This window comes from Sceloporus occidentalis, unplaced genomic scaffold (assembly GCF_023333645.1).
Source record: "Sceloporus occidentalis isolate IW3139 unplaced genomic scaffold, rSceOcc1.0.p SCAF_4, whole genome shotgun sequence".
Classification (NCBI taxonomy): Eukaryota; Metazoa; Chordata; class Lepidosauria; order Squamata; family Phrynosomatidae; genus Sceloporus; species Sceloporus occidentalis.
In genome coordinates, this window is record NW_028316984.1 from 199,354,626 (window position 1) to 199,374,828 (window position 20,203).

At 44.3% G+C, this 20,203-nt stretch overlaps 1 protein-coding gene across 1 annotated transcript in view; it reads left to right on the forward strand.

Moving 5' to 3' along the window:
- The window catches only part of LOC149315277 (maestro heat-like repeat-containing protein family member 2B), a 79,625-nt gene that overhangs the window by 16,583 nt on the left and 42,839 nt on the right, over positions 1-20,203 (forward strand). Inside the window, exons 13-20 of the mRNA XM_089523636.1 lie at positions 1,660-1,770; positions 3,039-3,177; positions 5,930-5,970; positions 8,235-8,370; positions 9,890-9,936; positions 10,524-10,631; positions 12,074-12,193; positions 18,637-18,762. Of these exons, the coding sequence (XP_089379762.1) occupies positions 1,660-1,770; positions 3,039-3,177; positions 5,930-5,970; positions 8,235-8,370; positions 9,890-9,936; positions 10,524-10,631; positions 12,074-12,193; positions 18,637-18,762 (828 nt within the window). The remainder of the gene's footprint in view (positions 1-1,659; positions 1,771-3,038; positions 3,178-5,929; positions 5,971-8,234; positions 8,371-9,889; positions 9,937-10,523; positions 10,632-12,073; positions 12,194-18,636; positions 18,763-20,203) is intronic.

Here is a 20,203-nt window from a genome sequence, read left to right on the forward strand (position 1 = left end):
CATGATTCTGCTCCTGTCCTCCTTTCTCTGTTTCTCCTTGTAGTGATTGTGGCCATTAACACCTCCCTGAAGCTGGCTGCTGTGTGCACATTCACACTGTAGCTGGCTTAAGAAGGTGGTTGGCTGCCGTGAATGTCAGTGTGCTGTAAGCAGAGCAGCACACACACAGCATCCAGTTTCAGGAGGTGGTTGGAAGCCACAATCAGTCATTTGTTCCCTTCTTCCTGAAGGCAGCATTGGGCAGTGCGGAAAACAATTCATGCAACCATGGCTTGCCAAAGCCCTGTCATGGGGGAAAGTGTGATCAGAAACTATGGCAAACTGGCATGCTTCCATTTTTAAACTGGAGTGACTGTGGCAAGACAGCAGGCTGGTGTGATAAAGTCCTCACTTTGGGGTGTTTCCTTGCAGCAGTGGAAAAAAGGATGAGACAGACAACCCAACAAGAGGCTGGCTCACTGGCCATTGTTAGGCCCACAGGTGCCTCTATTTACCCCTCATCCTTTGATATCAGAAATGGAATAAAACATAGGCTGGGTGACCCTTCTACAACCCCAATTGTGGATATCATGACTAGAAACAACCCCTGAATGTAGGCTAGCAAACAGGAGGTGCATTGAGGCCCCCGGCTTTGATCGATTCCGGACATTCAGGAGGTGAGGAGATACGAGACTATAAAACAGTGGGCTGCAGATTTAATATAAGCAAAGCACCAACTTTCTAGCATGCTAATCCCCTCTGCCTGGAAACGTGTGTCTATTGCCACTCATTCATACCTCAGTGTCACCACATTGGAAAACCATTTCAAAGCAACACCAAACTCATTTCAAAGTATTTAAATCCATTTCAAAGTGACTGCAAGACCATTTGGTCTTTTCAACCCCTTGGAATCTGCCCCAAGGCATATTTTTGATATAAATATCAGGGCTTTTCAGTAAGTCTTTGGCTTAGTCTAGCTGCAAGTAGAAATGCTGCTGATTTGCTTGAATAAGCACTGCTATCACTCACCACTCCCACTTGCCAAGGGAGCAATTGAGTCCTCATTCCGTTCCTAGACCACCAGCCATTGGAGTTAAGATCCATTCAGGTGTACAGTAATATCAGTTAGTGAATCCCTAGAATTCTTGCATTTGCTGTGCTCTCCTTCCCTTGGTTATCATGCCTGATCTTTTTCTTTGGGATGCCTAAATTATATTTCTTCATCCTCAATTCAAATATTAAATTACTGCAATTGTAGAAATTTGGGGACTGAAGGGAAATTACATTTGAGGGGGTAGAATTCTCATTTGAAGAGCAACACTCTAATTTTGCCTTTTGCCCTTGCCAAACCTACACCCCAGAGTTTGGCTTATTAGGAGATGGTAAATAGGGGCAGGGAAAGTGGCTTACTGGGTTAGAACGCCTAGGTTCTATGTTTAAAGGATTCTAGGCATTGTAGTCCAGGGGCGGTCAACTGTAGCATATTTGAAGATGAATTTTGTCCTCCTGGGATCCTCCAGGAGCCATGTAGATAGCTAAAGCAGTCTTGGAACCACCCATAGCCCCATGATCACACTTCCCTCACCCCTGTTGTACTCAAAAACAGTCACTCTCCTCTACTCTCAGTGTGTGACTTTTTTTCTTAACCAAGTTATTCTCTGGTTTGTCTTGCCAATGCAGGGGAAAGACCTTTTTGCTGACCAAAAAGAAAGAGAAAAGGAAGAATTCATTCAGGATCTTTGTATTGATGCCTTGGAGCATCTCAACACTTCTGCTGAAGGGATGAGTAAAGTGAGTGGCTTGTCTGGATGTAGTAGGCATAGCAATATATAAGAGAGCCAGCATGGTGTAGTGGTTTGTGTGTTGGACAAGGACACTGTGGGTGCTTCTAAACTATAGAAATAATGTAGTCTAGCGCCACTTTAATTGCCATGGCTCCATCCTTGTAGTTTTGTGCCACACCAGCACTCTTTGGCAGAAAAGGCTAAAAATCTTGTGAAACTACAAATCCCAGGATTCCATAGGATGGAGTTACAGCACTTAAAAGGAAAGAGGGGCAATTAAATAAATAATAAATAAATAATAAATAAAACATTTATATCCCGCTTTTTGTAAAAACAATCAAAGCAGCTAATAGCATATAAAATCATACAATAGCATCATATACACAATATCCCCCCCCTTAAAAAAGAATTAAACAATTTGCAATTAAAACTACATAAGACATTAAGTATAAAATCTAATAGCTGTGGACAGAGTCATAACATAATACATAGATGTCTATAGTGTATGGGAGCGTTGGTTGTGTGGTTGTTATATGGCCAAGGACTTTATTCCGGAAAGGCCTGTGGAAGAGGTCCGTCTTAACCGCTTTCTTAAAAGCATCTAAGCAGGTGATTTGATGGCTCTCATCCAGCAAGCTATTCCAATTAAAATCAATTTGATCCTCGTTTGTCACCTTACTGCTCATGTTTCCCATTCATGCTTAGAATTCAGAATAACTAAGACACTGGCAATACTGATTTTAGTAATTAGTGATACATCTTTACACTTGAGGATCTTACCTAGTTTCTTTGTATCTACCCTCCTAACTCCTAGCCTTTTTATAATTTCTTGGCTGTTGTCTCCATGGTATACAAAATCTTTATCTTGTTGTTGTGAGCCTTCAAGTCATTTCTGACTTAAGGTGAACATAAGGCAGGGTTTGCTTGGCAAGATTTGTACAGAGGAGGTTTGTATTGCCTCCCCCTGAGGCTGAGAACATGTGATTTACCAAGGTCATCCAGTAGGTTTAATGGCCAAGCTGAGAATCAAAGCCTGGTCTTGAGAGTTCTAGTCCAAAATTCAAAGCACTACACTATGCTGGATCTCTCTTCACCAACTGTTTTCAAGTTATTTAAAACAGTCATTTTTTTTGCTAGTAATCTGCTCTAATCCTGCATTTACACTTTTCCCTTAACATTCATCCATAGAGTTAGCCCATAATAAATGTATCCTATTTAAATCATGCCCAGTGACATTGCATTAAGTGCTAAATTATGGTTTCCTTTTCTTTGCAGGCTCTTTGGCCAAAGCTGCTTCTCTTTGTGGTGCCAGCACCATACACGCCGACTTTGATCCCCCTCTGCAGATGTTTGAAGGAACTGGCCACTATTCGGCAGGATGAATCAATCCTTTTCCTTGGCTCTTGCAAAGGAGGTTTGTTTGTGCCTGAAACCTGCCCCCATGTGTTTATCTAATGGTAGTCTGAGCAAGGAAGGCAAGGTGACACAAGCCTTGGGTGCATCTCATTTGGACTACTGTAATGCACTCTTGTGAGGCTGCCTTTGGAAACTCTTAAGAAACTGCAAAGACCCAGACTGCTGACAGAGGCTGGTTACAGAAAACACTTAACTCGCTTATGCAAAGGGATCTTGTAGCACTTTTGAGGCTAACTGTGAGAAAGAAGTTGTAGCAGAAGCTTTTGGAGACTTGGTCTACTTTCGCACAAGGCCAAGTATATGAAGTCTACAGATGACCTGTTCAGTAGATCAGGGGGTTGTCCGCATAGGCAAAAAGGCCCGTATTCCCCTTGACCTTGTATTGTCCTGTTTAGATTATGCAGGCCAAAACACAATCCTGGTCTCAGGATTTGGGGCTGGATCCTGGCAGACTGGACATGAATCTGGTAGATCTGACCAGATCCCAGGGTAGACAACCTTTTCTCCAAGTCAATTGACCCTTTGTTTACCATGGAGTTTCCTGGAAACTCAGCTGCAAATCCTGACTGTTTAAATGGCCTCCCTGTGAAAGTCCATCCCTGTGCTCCAATTGAGAAGCCCCCTTCACTGCATCTGATGTGGAAATGGGCATCTGGCCATATGAATGCAGCCATGTGCTCCATTTGCACATCAGACGTAATGATGTGAGGCTTCACAGTAAGAGTGACAATATGGCAAGGTAAGGAGCATGTGCTGGCAGCAGGTCCCAAGATGGCACAGTGATGGGCTTGTAAACACCCACCCATCCCCACATGAACCTAGGGACCAACCGAGATTATAACCTCTGTTTAAAATCCTCTAACGAAGGAGGCTCCACCACTCTCTGAGGCAGCAGCATCTTCCACTATTGAACAGAATTTACCATCAGGAGGTACTTCATAATGTTCAGGTAGAATCTCTTTTCATGTAGTATGAATCCATTGCTCCAGGTCCTATTCTCTGGAGCAGCAGAAAACAAGCTTGCTTCAGCCTCCCTTCAAATATTTAAACATGGCCATCATATCACCCCTTAACCTTCTCTTCTCCAAGCTAAACACACCCAGCTCCCTAAGTCACTCATCATAGGGCTTGGTGCTTTCCAGACATTTCACCATTTTGGTCGACCTCCTCTGGACATGCTCCAGCTTCTCAACATCCTTTTTGAATAGTGTTGCCCAGAACTGGACACAGTATCCAAGTGAGGCCTGACCAAAGCAGAATAGAGTGGTGCTATTATTTCCATCAGTCTAGACACTATACTTCTACTGATGCAGCCTAAAATTGCACTGGCTTTTTTTAGTGGCCATATCACACTGTTGCTTCATGTTCAACAAGTGGTCTACTAACTGCTCTGTATTCAGCAAGACTATGCAGTCTTATTGTAAAACAATATAAACGCCCCCAAAGGCCACCTTAAGAGTAAGCAGCTCAGTCAGATGAAAGAGGCCCATTCAGCTTCTAATCAGAGTGCAAGGAGGGAGAAGAGGAGGTTTCCTTCCCCTTCCCAGCAGTGAGCAAGGTTGCAACAATCAGAACCAGGATGCCTGTCACAATTCCATGTTGCAACCTCATTCACTGGCAAGAAGGAGGCAGATGAGTCTTGATCTGATGCTGAAGGGACTATCTTTGTTTAATCCTGTTGCTGGCTCTTAAGCTAGGATGGATCAAGCCTGAAGATGCTATCCTGGCCTGGTACCTGCCCCAATCTGCTTGCCCCCATTACCTTGGCCTTTGTTTCTTCACCATGGCAGCAGTCTGCATGGCATCCTTATAGGCTTCCCACCCCATCCACCATAACCATGGGTTGCTGACCTCTGAGGTCAGAATAAGCTGCCCCATGATGTTTACTAGTGGCTTCCCCTCCCCTTGTGTCACCCAATGTGGTGTCAGGGCCAGGGGATCGTCAAAAGGGCCCGCTTGGCCCTTCTTTGTCCCAGCACCCCAGTCGCTTCATGAGTAGACCAGGAGGCCAGAGCAAAAGGAGGAGGGCCAAGTGTGGCTCTCCTTTGCTCCTGCATGAGGAGGTCAGGACACCAGAACAAAGGCAGGGGGCCCAACCAGGTGTCACCCCCCTTCTGGGGTGTCACCCAGTGTGGACCACACCCCATACTCTCTAGTAACACCACTGATGGTCATATTCTGGGCACATTCTGACCTCAGAATAGCCCACAACTGTGGCTGATATGAGGGGAAGGGGGGCAGACAGGCACCAGGGTGAAAAAATGGAGGGTTCCAAATTTTAGAGAAAAGCAATGGTGGCAAACCTCCTCTGAAGAAATCTTGTCAAGAAAACCTGATGATAGATTCACCTTAGACTTGTCAGAAAGTGAGAAATAACATGGAGACACTTCTTGCATAGTAAAAAAAAAATGCTGTTTGCAGTGCGGAAAGTGCTGTTTTCTCCACAAGACAACCATGTGTGAATTTTGCACAGAATAAGTGTCAAACTGTAAACACTTTGCAAAAATTGCACAGTTTTGAAGCCTTTCATGCAGTGAGAGAAAATTGCCAAAATTACCCCTTTCAACACAGAAAGTGGTGAGGAATTACATCTCTAAATAATTCTCTGAGAGCTTTCAGAATGGATGCATTCATTATTCTAGAAATGAGCACCGAGCAGATTTGAGAAAGTATATGATGAAACAGAGCACATCCCGTTATTCAAAGTCTGCTGTGATATATTTTCTTGTTCTTGTGGTTCTCTTTTTTAGTGAATCTTCCAAGCGCCCAAGGAGTAGTGGCAAGGCTTCTGGTGAGAAAGGCTTAGAAAAAGCACATTCTTTTTCTTTAGGGGAAAACAAATACATATTGAATCTCCCTTGTCTTGAATCACAAAATATTCCAAAACCCAAGAAGCTTTTCATGGGTGGCTGAGAGAGTGACACATTTACTTTCCGATTTATCAATGTACTTTGATTTATTTCTTTATTTCATGCACAAAATTATTAAAAATATTGTCTAAAGTTACCTTCATATAAGGTGTATAATGAATTTTATGTTTAAACTTGTGTCCCATCTCCAAGATACCTCTTTATGTACATATGTGCCGATACAGGTGTTCTGAAATCCAAAAAAATCCAAAATCCAAACCACTTCTGGTCCCAGACGTTTCGGATAAGGGAAACTCAACCTGTATTTTAACATCTCCTTGTCTTAACCTTTTGGCTTTGGATATCTGAAGCACAGGGGTACCTCTGTTAAGAAAGTACAGTCCGTCCACCCTTGCCATATGCAGGGGATCCATTCGAGACCCTTCCACGTAAGGCAAATTTTGCATATGTTGGAGTCCCGTTTATTTGAGTGGTGGAGCGCACATAGCCCTCATGAGACCTGGGAAGGTCTCTCTCTCACACACACACATACACACACACACAAACACACGCACACACACACAGAGGCCAATGTCCCCCTAATCTATTTTTTTTTCCTCAAAGGGACCCCATACTAGGGGCTATGGAGACATGTTTGGTCAGTTAGGGATTGTGGCAATATGATTAAGGCTGCATCCACACTGTAGAAATAATGCAGTTTAACAATGCTTTAACTGTCATAGCTCCATCCTATGCAACCCAAGGATTTGTAGTTTGTTGTGGCCCCAGAGCTCTCTGACAGAGAAGGCTGAATGCCTCACCAAACTACAATTGCTGGAATTCCATAGCATTGAACTAAGGCAGTTAAAGTGGTGTCAAACTGAATTATTTCTGCAGTGCAGATGCAGCTGAGTGCGGATGCAGCCTAAATCAGTGTTAGAAAAGATCATTATATGGGCCACATGTGGCCACTGGTGGCTCATTTTGTGGCCTTCAAAAGCCCCTGGAGACCTCTGAAGCACCAGAACAGCCCAAGAAACATGCATAAGACTTAAAAACAGAGTAAATGCCCAAACCACCACAAACAAACAAACAAAACACCAGAAAACAACACAAAAACAAACAATGTGAAGTCGAAGGCTTTCATGGCCGGCATCCATAGTTTTTTGTGGGTTTTTCGGGCCGGCATCCATAGTTGAATGGTCACATGGCCATAGCCCGAAAAACCCACAAAAAACTAAAAACAAACAAAATCAATCAGGGCTATTTATTGTGTCACCAGAGTTCTCTGACAGAGAAGTTGAAATATCTCACAAAACTACCAATCCCAGAATTCCATAGCATTGAGCCATGACAGTTAAAGTGGTGCCAGACTGCATTCATTCTACACTGTAGATGCAACTTTGATGATAGAAAATTAGCAAGAATGGGCTTCCTTTAACTGCCAACAGCTCTCCAAATTTTCAGAAGGGCATCTTCCCCATCCCTAGCTAAAAATGCCAAGAAATGAGTCTGGAAGGGACTTCTTGCAAGCAAAACAAGGTCTCTGCCATCCAATTACAATTGTCCCTCCATATCTATGGATTCTTTCTCCATGGAGTCAACTATCTATGGCTTGGAAAATACAACAATTCTCAAAAAAAAAATCATAATTTTGCCATTTGATATAAGGGACACCATTTACATGGATAGCAAAAAACATGGGACCTTAAGCCTTGTTCTTTTCAATGGGCGCACGTGCACGCTTGTGCCCACATGTGCCCATTGAAAAAGCCAGGGCTTGTAGTCTGCAGAAACTCAGATCAGCGGATGGCAAATCCACATTTGGTGTGGCATGCACTATACTCAAACAAAGGTTTTGGAATTTAATGTGATTTTAAAAGTTATATGTAATGTGACATTTTAATGTCTCATTTAGCTATGGTTTTTGTATTATGCCTGTACTTTTTTGTGATGACCTATGGTCGTGTACAATAAATATGACTGATTGATTGATAATGGGACTTGAGCAGCCACAGATTTTGGTATCCGCAAGGGGTCCTGGAAACAAACCCCAGCAGATACCAAGGGCCCACTGTATGTAAGTGTGTGTTGAGGACTGCCACCTTCCTGAATTTTACCTATTAGCAATCATAGATGAAGGGTGGCAACTGGAGATTCATTCTTGTGGAGTTCTCCATCTTTGTGCCTCCGATCCTGCCCATAGGTCTTGGCCTCCAATCCCATCCAGAGAGGAAGATGGGCCTTGCAGCTTTTACACTCCTTGCACAGCAACATCCATACAGCCATCAGGAAGCTGTGGGCCAAACAAGTCCCCTCCCTTTGGGAGTCCTTCCAAGCAGGTAGGTAAGCCACCTCAGAGGTATCCACACCAAAAATAAAGCCATTTGACACCACTTGGCTCCATCCTATGGAATCTTGGTATTTATAGTTTGGCGAGGTATTCAACAGGGTTGTGACTGTGAGCATTTAAATAAAATCAAACTATTACAGTACAGGTTGAATCTTCCTTAATCGGCATTGCAAAATCTGAAATATTCCAAAAACCAAAACATTTTTTCATGGGTGGCTGAGATTGTGATGCCTTTGCTTTCTGACGATTCAGTGTATACAAACTTTGTTTCATGCACAAAATTCTCTTAAAATAGTATATAAAATTACCTTCATGCTATGTATATAAGGTATGTATGAAACATAAATGAATTTTGTCTTTAAACCTGGGTCTCATCTCCGAGACATATATGCACTATGTACATATATGCAACTACAGTTATCCCAAGATCCACACAAAAAATAAATCCAAAATCCAAACCCCTTCTGGTTCAAGCTTTTCAGATGAGAGAGACTCAACCTGCATTTTAACATCTCCTTGTCTTAACCTTTTGGCTTTGGTTATCTGGAGTACAGGTATACCTCAGTTAACAAAGCAGGTCATTTCTTTAACAGAAAATTTGGTACCAGAGGCAGAAATAATATGGAAAGAGATGGGATAGCTGCCTATGCCACAAAACAGACGAGCTATTTAACATGTTTCAGCAGACTTTTTATCCAAAACTAACAATATGTACATGTGAAATGAACAACCAGGTCGCTTAAGCATTGAACAACTAAAGTAAAACATTTTGAACCTTCTGGGAAAGCTTTTCCAAAATGCATCCAGGGCCAAAGTTCTAGATCTGTGTTTAACATTTGCTATTCACTAAAAATACTTTCAGTGAGACAGATGACAAGGAGGGAAAGAGAGACCTGGGTGCATGAAAATACTTTGTAAAAAGAAACTTCTTTGCCAGAGGCTTTGCTAACCAAAGTATGCTCTGCTAGCTCTGCGTAACAGATCCTGGACCAGCAGACAACTTGTTCCTGTACTTTCTTTCACCCTCTGTGAATTTTTCTGTATGTCCTGGACTGTCTTGACTCTTCTGTAGCTATTTCCACTACTACAATAACCTTCTCTCTGGGCCCTTGGTGCCTGTAGTCCTACGGCACAATCTTGGGTTATTTGTGTGGTTATTTGGATGGTTTTTAAAAAGGCTGCATCTGCACTGAAGAAATAATGCCATTTGATACCATTTTAATTGCCATGGCTGAATGCTATGGAATTCTGGAATTTGTAGGTTTTTGAGATACTCTCTGCCGGAGAGCTGTGGTGTCACAACAGGCTACAAATCCCAGGGTTGCATAGCATTCAGCCATGGCAGTTAAAGTGCTGTCAAACTGTATTATTTCTGCAGTGCAGATCTAGCCAAGTGACAGCACTTGAATTACTTTATTAAAATAGTGTCCCACCCAAGTTTGACAATGCACACAGTTAGTTATGCATCCTAATTCAGGTAGCACTGTTATTTTGTTTTTTCATTGCAGAAAGCCCAGAGGTCAGCAGTCCTGAATGGGAGCAGAAGCTGCTGCAGGTAAGTGGTTGTTAACCCTTTTGCCTGGATGTGATGGGGATGGAGTAGCATTGGCAGGATTGGTTGGAAGCAGGAAGAATGCTAAACTAGAGATGCCAAAAGAGATGCATTGTGATGAGTCTTGGGTGTTTTGCAAGCGCACCAAGTAATGTGTCTCACAAAGTCACATGGCTGGTGACAGTTTCTGGTGATTTTCTGCTCACTTTTTCAGAACAAAAGAAGGACAATGGAGGTAGACCAGAAGGCCAAGACTATCAGGGGAAATGTTTTGGCCAAGATATTGTTCAGCTCCAGCAGAGCATAGAACACTACTTGTGTTCTTATACTGTGCAGGGTATGTGCTGTGGTGACACTCCATTAGCCATTTCAGGAGATTCTACTGGCTATTCTGGGTCACAATGGTGAGGATGAAGCTATGCCTGCCTTCTGGGTCAACTTGTGAACCACCCCTTACTGTGGACAAATGGGAAACTCCTTGAAAAGGGGAGTACTGGATACCTTTTTATGCAAGGATCTACAAAGTACTACCACCAGTGTAACCCAGATTTATACCAGCATAATGCTTGTTGATCTTCTGTCCTCCATAGTTTCTCAGAAGATCCCTGGAAACCATTGACGATAACACCTGGACCCAGAACTTGAGCAGAGAACTGGAAAATCAGATGACCAGCTACTCCGATCAGTCAATTGAAAAGGTTTATTCCACAGTTTTTGGCTAAAGATGCAATCTTATATCCAATTGCAAGAGAGTTTGCCACAGAGAACTTACTTCGGTGTAGACATTGATAGGCCTGCATAGTCCAATCCCCTTTTCAAAGCAGGAAGTAAATACTTCCTTAGTAGACTAATACCCAGACTTGTTGGCTTGATGATCTCATCCATTGCTTTACTAATGTATTGACTTTTCACAATTACAATAGTTTGATACCACTTTTGGCTCCAGAATCCTAGGACTTGTCGTTTGGCAGGTACTGTTAGGGAATTCTGCTGTTCTCCTCTGAACTCAGAGCTCCTTGGTACAGAATTTCAATTACTTCTCCAAACTACAAATTCCAGAATCCCATAAGATGGCACCATGGCAATTAAAGTAGTGTCAGACTGCTATAACTGTGGTGTTTATCACACAGAGGTTTTTGCAGCTTAGATCTGGGGTGACTCCTGGTTCAACTATGCGAATTCACGTTATAACGTGAATGTTTTTATCTCACCTGGTTGCCCTTCGGTTGCCCTTCCAAATCGAGGGGGAATCAAATCTAAGGCAAGTCACGTGGTGTGGGTTCAAACAAAGCAGAGTGATTGCAAATTGTATTACCACACCGGTGGGATTCAGTGATTTGAATCAGCACCCTTGTGCATGCTCAGTGGGGGTCTGAATCCATTGTAACCGTGTACGTTTCTGGGACGAAAAGGGGCGCAAGTTCTTGTTCCCTTTTTCACGTAATTACGTGATTGCGTGAATATTTGCCTTGAGAATATTTCTGTGTCTTCTTCATCCCCCTTTATTATTTTCCATTCTATTTCAGTAATTTCAACACACACATAAATGGATGGATAGATAGATAGATAGATAGATAGATAGATAGATAGATAGATAGACAGACAGACAGACCGACCTGTATATTCACATTCACGCACATACACACATATATATATTCCTAAAAGATCAGTTGCCCTGAAAGTGAAAGGACCACTGAAAGGAAATGGGGGGAAATAGCAGTTCTGTATCATGGGAACTTTGCAACCTGGGGGGTTTGAGGTGGTGTATCAGAGCAGAAACAAAGTTGCATTCCACACCAGACCAATTTGGAGTGAAATCGAAGTGAGCTTGAAAGCGAATTCTGTGAATTCACTTTTTTTGTGAATTCATCAGAATAAGGAGTCACTTTGGAATCACTGCAGAAGCACCATGGAAGGAGCCCCCATAAAATGGAATCGTGTATGATAACACGTCACATTGTCGCGTGAATTTGCATCGTTGGACCCGCAGTCATGTCGGATCGGAGCTGCAAAAAGCTCTGTGTGATAAGGCTCTGTGTCATGGGGATACACTTGAGGTATTCAATTCCATTGCTGAACTGTTCCAATCTTTTTCTTGGTAATGAACTGAAATCTACCATCCTCCTCCTTTTCCTTTCAGAGCTTCCTATACAAAGCTTTAGGAGTTTCACTAGCAAGTTGTGAGGACCTGAACTTTGTTCAAGGGCGGATGCAGCATTTGGTCAAAAGTGCCAATTATATGGAAGCATCAGACAGAGAGGTGAGATGCTTGTTAGCACTGCAAACCATCCTATTGTCCTCTCCAAAACCAAGCTCAGTAGTTACTTTTCCATGGATGAGAACTCCCAGAATCCCCCAGCCAACATGATTGACTGATTGATTGAATACAGCCCATTTGGATTACTGTAACATACTCTGGCTGGCATTTTGTGAATTAGTCCTAAATAGACTATACCCACTCAATCAAGTGTTGTAATATAATAATAATAATAATAATAATAATAATAATAATAATAATAATACCTTTATTTTTATCCCACTTTTCTGTGAGGAGACAATCAAAGCGGCTCACAACACATTAGAATATCCACATTCAACATTGTCCCAAATCCCCCTCCCCCCTTAAAACAGGAATGCCGAATCAACTTTTAGGTAAACGTAACTGATTCAACAGATCTACTATAATCAGGACTAAAACAGTTTAGGCCTTTCTGTGTGGGTGCCTTTGGAAATGCCAGAAGATGCACATGCTATAACTAGATGGATGGCAGAGAACAATGTCTGCACTGTAGAATTACAGCAGTTTATGGCACCACTTTAACTGTCAAGGATCCATCCTGTGGAATCATGGGATTTGTAATTTGGTAAGGTATTCAACCTAGTCTGTCAGAGAGCTCCAAACTACATATCTCAGGATTCTATAAGATAGAGTCATGGCAGTTAAAGTGGTGTCAAACTGCTTTATTTCTAGAGTCATGGCAGTTAAAGTGGTGTCAAACTGCTTTATTTCTACAGTGTGGATACATCCTGGAGCTAGTTATAGGGAATATATGAATCCCTTGTTGCATTAGCTCACCTGACTATCAGTTTGTTTCCAGGAAGAATCCAAAGCACTGGTTATGACCTACAAAACCTTACATGGCGCAGGTCTGCACTATTTGAGGGACTGTATCTCCCTGTAGGGTTTCACTCAGTCTGACCACCAACACAGGCATATATGTAGATCAGACTAGAGAAGGAGTTTTTGGTGGCTGCTCCCAGACCATGGGTTTCCCTTCCATTGGAGGCACAGTTGCCACCCTCTCTGCTTTCTCATTGCCAGCAGGCAAAGATCTCTTCATTGAGAAAGGTCTGCAGCTTTTAACTGGTTGTGGAGGAAGAGCTTTTCTTCCTGTGCACTGTGCAGTCTTTTGACAGTGCCTTAAACATAATTTAAAAGTGTTTTTAATTTACTTTTAATTGTGCTTTTGTTTATTTAATATTGATGTAGTGGTTTGAGCATTGGACTATGACTCTGGAGACCAGGGTTTGAATCCTGGCTTGGCCATGAAAACCACTGGGTGACCTTGGGCAAGTCACACTCTCTCAGCCTCAGAGGATGGCAATCCCAAACACACTTGTAAAGAAACGTGCCAAGAAAACCCTGTGATAGGTTCACCTTAGAATCACCATAAGTTGGAACAACTTGAAGGCACATAACAACAACAAATACAGTGGACTCTTCCTATCAATGACCTTGCAAGCCATGGATATGACCACTCTTGTTTCAGCATACCCCATATTATTCAATGGCAGTGCACACATACAGACATGCTGATGCATCTGTGTGCATGTTGCCGCCATTTAATAATGTGCAGTGTGACTGTCCATGGTTCTTGCCATTGGCAGGGAAGGGATGGAAGTAAACACCCGTGGATAGGGAGGATCCGCTGTACTTTTGTACTGTTTGTACTGCTATCAAGAAACACCAAGGACTACAATTCCTATCTGGGCTGTGAGAAAATTAGGAACATGTACTAGTCAGTGACATCAGGATTTTGAGTGGATTTATTGGTTTGTCTGAAATGATTGTATTCTGTAACTTACACTTTCTGTTTGTGGCTGTAGGATAAGTTGGTCCTGCATGTAGTGATATCCTATTGCTCTAGAACTCCTCTAGTTAGAATAAAGCTAGTTCTTTCCTAAATTGTTAAGGGAAAGTATCTGTGAAATCCCCCAGAAAAGTCCTGATGTGTTGCTGGGGGGGATAATTCATCAGGTGGTGGCAGCAGCAAGGTTTATTTTAGATAAAAAGATGGTCTCAAGGGGTCCCATCCAGCTCATCAGGAGTGGAGGGGGACCTAGGTTCAGAGAAGTACCTTCACATGGTGGCAGAAACCATGACATGTTTTAACCTGTACAGTAAGCCACCTTGGATTCGCTGTTGGGAGAAAGGAAGGGTATAAAGTCAACAGATAAAATAACTGGAGAAACTACCCCTGAAAAGTCTCACACATGGGTCAAGATAGAGGCCAAGGGTGGACAACTGTGTCGTGTCTGGGGCCCAATTTTCTGCTTCTGGGAGACTCACAAGTAGGGTTGCCATAAGTCAGGCGCTCCAAACTGGGACAAATGTAGGACACTTTTTTTAAATGGAGGATACGCCAAAAAAATAATGATTTTTTAAAAAATGTTAATATAAATGCATGTTTCTTAGACATGGTCAAAATGGAGGACACTTTGTTATTTAATAACAAAAATAAAATAAAATAAAATAACCAAGGCTGGGTTGAATATATTTAAAAATAAAATAAAATAAAATAAAATACCAAGGCTGGGTTTTATATATTTAAAAATAAAATAAAATAAAATAAAATAAAATAAAATAAAATAAAAAACCAAGGCTGGGTTGTATATATTTAAAAATAAAATAAAATAAAAAACCAAGGCAGGGTTGTATATATTTTTTAAAAAAACTTTTCCCTCCCCCTGGCCCAAGAGGCCTATCCTCCTCCTTTGCCTCCTCTTCCTCCTCCTCTTACTCCTTTGCCGCCGCCACCGCCTCCTCCTCCTTTGCCTCCGCCTCCTCCTCCAAGCCTCCTGACACTGGCCAATGGCAGACTGGGGCTGGAAATTAGGCCAGTCCCTGCTTGTCTGCCATTGGCCAGAAGGCTTAGGAGGCGAGCGCTGCCTCTTAAGCCCCGCGCGCAAGCTGCTGCCAGCCGTGGCCCAGGTAAGTGCCACGGGCTGCGCAGCAGCTGCGCTGGAGGGGAGGTGGAGGAGGAGGGGTGGAGGCGGAGGGCAGTGTGGCGCGGCGCAGCCATGGAGGAGGAGGAGGTGGGTGGCCGGCCAGCCGCGTTAGCAGCCACGGTAATGGCCGCATGAGCGTGCCCGGCCTGGAGGCTGGGCCCAGGACAAAGGCCGGAGTTGGGGGGGAACCAGGGCGGGGCGGGCAGGGCCCCCCAAAAGCGGGTTTGTCCCGGGGGCCGCCGGGATATGGCATCCCTACTCACAAGCTGCCAAAAATGTAAATAAAACCCCCAACAAACCAACAATCCCTGGAAGGGATCAGACGTCCAGTTCTGGTTTCCAAAAACCATTGCTGCTCTTAATGTTGAATGGTGTGTGGTGTGTGTGCATGTGTTTGCAATCTATTTAAAACAGAGCAACTATAGAAAGGGGGTATTTTCCTCCCTATTGCCCATCCCTAGTGGGCTGCACTTTTCCATTTCAGTGCCCTGGAAGATATGTAGCATCACTTCTGGTTGCCATTTCAGCCAGTTTTCAGGTGACTTTATTAAATGGGTTGGGTCAGAGGAGGTAAACCACTATATCTGTGGCCAGTTGTGCTTGTTTGGAGGGCAAAACGTCAGCCCAGAATTAGCACAATCAGGATCTGAGGAGTTTGGGTGTCTTCTGAGGTCAGGTGTTTGGTGGCATTGGTGGCCACCAGAGCAGCCTTGATGGGGCCACATGCAGACCCAGCATAAACTTTGCCCATGTCATTGTAGACTAGTATGGCACCCAGATGGTTGGCATTACAAGCGACCAGTACATTTCTGTCTCTGGGTTTGGTACTGACAAAACCTACAGGCTGTTACAGTTACCAGTGCCTCTGGTAACAAGGTTATACTGGATCGCTTTGAGTTTGTGAATACCGAGGACGTGGAAAAGCTCCTTGACTGTGTAAGAAGGACGACCTGCCCTCTTGACCCTTGCCCATCCTGGCTGACCGTTCAGGGAGGGGATGTAATAACAACTTCACTACTCCATATAATCAATTCATCCCTCTGGGAGAATTTATTTCCATCAGCCTTAAAACAGGCTATAGTGAAAGCTATTCTGAAGAAACCCTCTCTTGACCCCCTACAAATGAGTAATTACAGACCGGTCTCCTTACTACCTTTTTTGGGCAAGGTGATTGAGAGAGCAGTCGCCTTCCAACTCCAAGCAGTCTTGGATGAAGCCGATTATCTAGACCCATTTCAAACTGGCTTCAGGGCGGGGTTCAGAGTTGAGACTGCCATGGTCGCCTTAGTCGATGATCTCCATCTGAGCATCGACAGGGGAAGTGTGACCCTGTTGGTGCTCTTGGACATCTCAGTGGCCTTCGATACCATAGACCAGGGGTCGGCAACCTCCGGCCCATGGGCCGAATGCGGCCCACGGAGGCCTTACCACCGGCCCCTGCCTGCCCCTGCCGCCGATTGTGGCTTTCGCCGCTCCCAGTCGCCGCCATTTTGAAAAGATGGCGGTGCCTAGAGGCGAAGTCTCGCGTGACCACAAGTAAGGTCATGCGAGACTTCGGCGGACTCTGAGAGGCCCGTTGCCATCGCTGGCGCCCTCCAAGAGGGCTCCAGCAGCGGCAGGGGGCCTCTGAGGCCCGTTGCTGTTGCTGGCGCCCTCCAAGAGGGCTCCGGCGGCGACAGGGGGCCTCTGAGAGGCCCTTTGCTGTCGCTGGCACCCTCCAAGAGGGCCCCACCGGTGGCAGGGGTCCTCTGGGAGGCCCATTGCCTTCGCTGGGGCCCTCCAAGAGGGCCCCGGCAATGGCAAAAGGGCCTCCCAGAGGCCCGCTGCTGCCACTGGAGCCCTCTTGGAGGGCTGCAGCAATGGAAAAAGGACCGGCAAAGAGGAGGAGGCCTCCAGCGCTGGCGGCCCCCACCGGCTTTTTTGCCGGCCTCTGACGGGGCCTGGGGCCCCGTCAGGGGCTGGCAAAGATGGGGAGGCATGTGGCTCCGCCCCCGTAGGGTAGAAGCTCCACCCCCAGCACGCAGCCCCGCCCCCGCAGAGTGGAAGCTCCACCCCCTGCGCGTGGCCCCGCCCCAGAGGGTGGAAGCTCCACCCCCAGCTTCGGCCCCCCCAGTTGCCTGAGGGACAGCAACCCGGCCCCCGGCTCAAAAAGGTTGCCTACCCCTGCCATAGACCATGGTATCCTTCTGGAACGCCTGAGAGAGTTAGGTATTGGGGGCACTGCTCTCCAGTGGCTCCGGTCCTACCTCTCGGGAAGATTCCAGATGGTGAGGCTAGAGAACTGTTGCTCTTGTAAGAGAGAACTGACATCTGGTGTCGCTCAGGGCACCATCCTGTCCCCCATGCTATTTAATATTTACATGAAACCGCTGGGAGAGATCATCCAGAGACATGGAGCACGGTGTTACCAGTACGCTGATGACACCCAGATCTATCTCTCTATGTCCCCGACTGATTCAGTGACTAAGAATGGCACCTCTCCTCTGGATTCCAGCCTGAAGTCAGTAATGGGATGGATGAGAGAAAACAAACTCAAGCTGAATCCAGAGAAAACAGAGGTACTCGTGATAGGTACCCCAGATCCAGACAGAGGAATTTGTCATCCGGTCCTGGATGGGGTCACACTTCCCCTAAAGGACAAAGTTCACAATTTGGGAGTACTCCTGGATTCATCCTTACAGTTATCATCTCTGGTGGATGCAATGACCAGGAGTGCTTGGTACCAGCTTCAGCTGATACGCCAGCTGCACCCCTGTCTGGACCAAAAGGACCCTGAAACAGTAGTACACACACTGATAACCTCTCACTTGGATTTCTGTAATGCGCTCTACATGGGGCTAGCTTTGTACCAGGTTCGGAAGCTTCAACTAGTTCAAAATGCTGCAGCCAGATAAGTCACTGGGACCGCAAGGGCAGACCATATAACTCCGGTATTAAGAGCTCTTCACTGGCTGCCCATTAGCTTCCAGGCTTGGGCCCGAGTTACTTGAGGGAACGCCTCTCCTTACATAATCCGCCCCGCACTCTCAGAACAACAGGCAAATACTTACTTGAATATCCTAGGGTGAGATTGTTTGTAACTCACCAACGAGCATTTACAGCTATAGCTCCTGCCTACTGGAATAAACTCCCTGAAGAGATTCGTCTCAGTCCCTCTTTAGATATCTTCAAGAAAGCATTGAAAACTCATCTGTTCCGCTTGGCATACCCTTCTGACCCTTTATAGAGAAAGTTATCCTCCTATCCCCCTATCCTCTAATGTGAAGTGTATTAAGATGTTCAATTTGTGATTCTGGGATTTTAAACTGCTTTTATATGATGTTTTAATCAAATGTATTTCTGACTATTTTATATTGTAAATTGTTGTGATGTACATCTGTCTTTGAACTTGTAAACAGCTTTGATCTCCTAGGAAAAGCGGTATAGAAATAAAGATTTTATTATTTATTATTATTATTTCTCCTCACATTGTAGAAAGTCATCCAGATCCTTTCCTTTTCTGCCAAAAGCCACTTTGACCTGACTCTGGACACACTGCATGAGTTTGGAGCTGGAATGGATCTGAAAATTCAGGTGTCTGATATCATCAGTCGCTATAAGGTAAATGAGCTTATAGGACTAAGCTGGTGCACATCTTCTCAACAGTAAGTTACACTGAGTCCAATGGGGATTTAGTCCTAGATAAGTGTGTCTGAATACCATAAAGGCACCAAATCCCATTTGATTTTGGAAACTAAGTAGTGCCAGCCCTGGTTAGTACATGGATAGGAGACAGCAAACAGATGCATTTCGGAGGAAGGAAGTGATGAGACTAGCTATGAGTAATTCCTTGCCTAAGAAAACCCCATGAAATCCATGGGTTTGCCATAGGTTGACAGGGGATTTGAAGGCTCATATAACACAAGACGTCTAGTGCAGCTATTGTTTCCTCTTTCATGTTCCACATAATAGACAGATTGAAGGCTTCCCTTCTCCTTTCAGTCTTTTTATCTCCTTCAGGAGTCAGTTTGACACTCACCAAGAGAAGGGACAAAGTCTATGGTGAGGACTGATGAGCAATTTTCTATAAAGGTCTCTGAGTTTTTGCAAAATTTATGAAGCCTTCATTCATCCCAAATACGGAAGAGTGTACTGGTGCAGAAATGCTTTGAATCTGTGATGCTTTTAGAAGTGTACGGTGATTTTGGAGAGGAGAAATAATTAAAATAATTATTTTAACAATTCTTGAAACCACTCAAGATACTCAAGTAACAAGAAGTGAGTAATTAAGGGATGATTCAGAGGCTGCTGCCACACTGAGAATGAAGCAAGAAAGGGATAGAAGCCATTAAGGAGAAAGCTACTAATTAGCTCCCAGTTGCTTTGAAAGGCTGCAATGGCACATTGGCATTCCACTTGGAGAAGCTGGGAGCTATAATTCCAGTTCAGGGATTGTGTGCAGTGGAATGGAAAAAGGCAAGAGGCCAGAAAGGGAATACAGAAAATACTGGATATCCTTTGTATGACATAGGCTTTATGTGGATTCTTTGCAAAAAGGGAACAAATAGTCTTTTCTGACTTATGGCCAGCCTAAGACAAACTGGTCATAGGCTTTTCCTGGCAAAATTTCATCAGAAGAGGTTTATCATTGCCATTGCTATCAAGTGACCTCTCATTTTCTCTTCCCCAGGTGAAACACATCCAGTTGCCCCAACCCTTTCTCATAAGACTTTGTTCTTTGACCCTTGGCCATCTTAGCTGCCCTCATCTAGACACATTCCAATTTGTCCTTCTTAAATTGTAGTGCCCAGAACTGGAGGTAAGGTATGACCAAAGCAAAATAGGAAGAGTACCATTCCTTTCTCTTATCTGGACAGTATGGTATGAATCCTGCTGTGTTAGTCCTGAGTGGAGTAGACCCATGAAATCAACAGTGGGGTGTACCTTGGTGCTGACTCTTCATGCAACAATGGCTTCAAATGGTCTACTCTAGTTGGGGCTAACCAGTAGGATGCAGGCCTCTGCTTTGGTTGCTACAGTCCTAGATCATTCACAGGAGAGA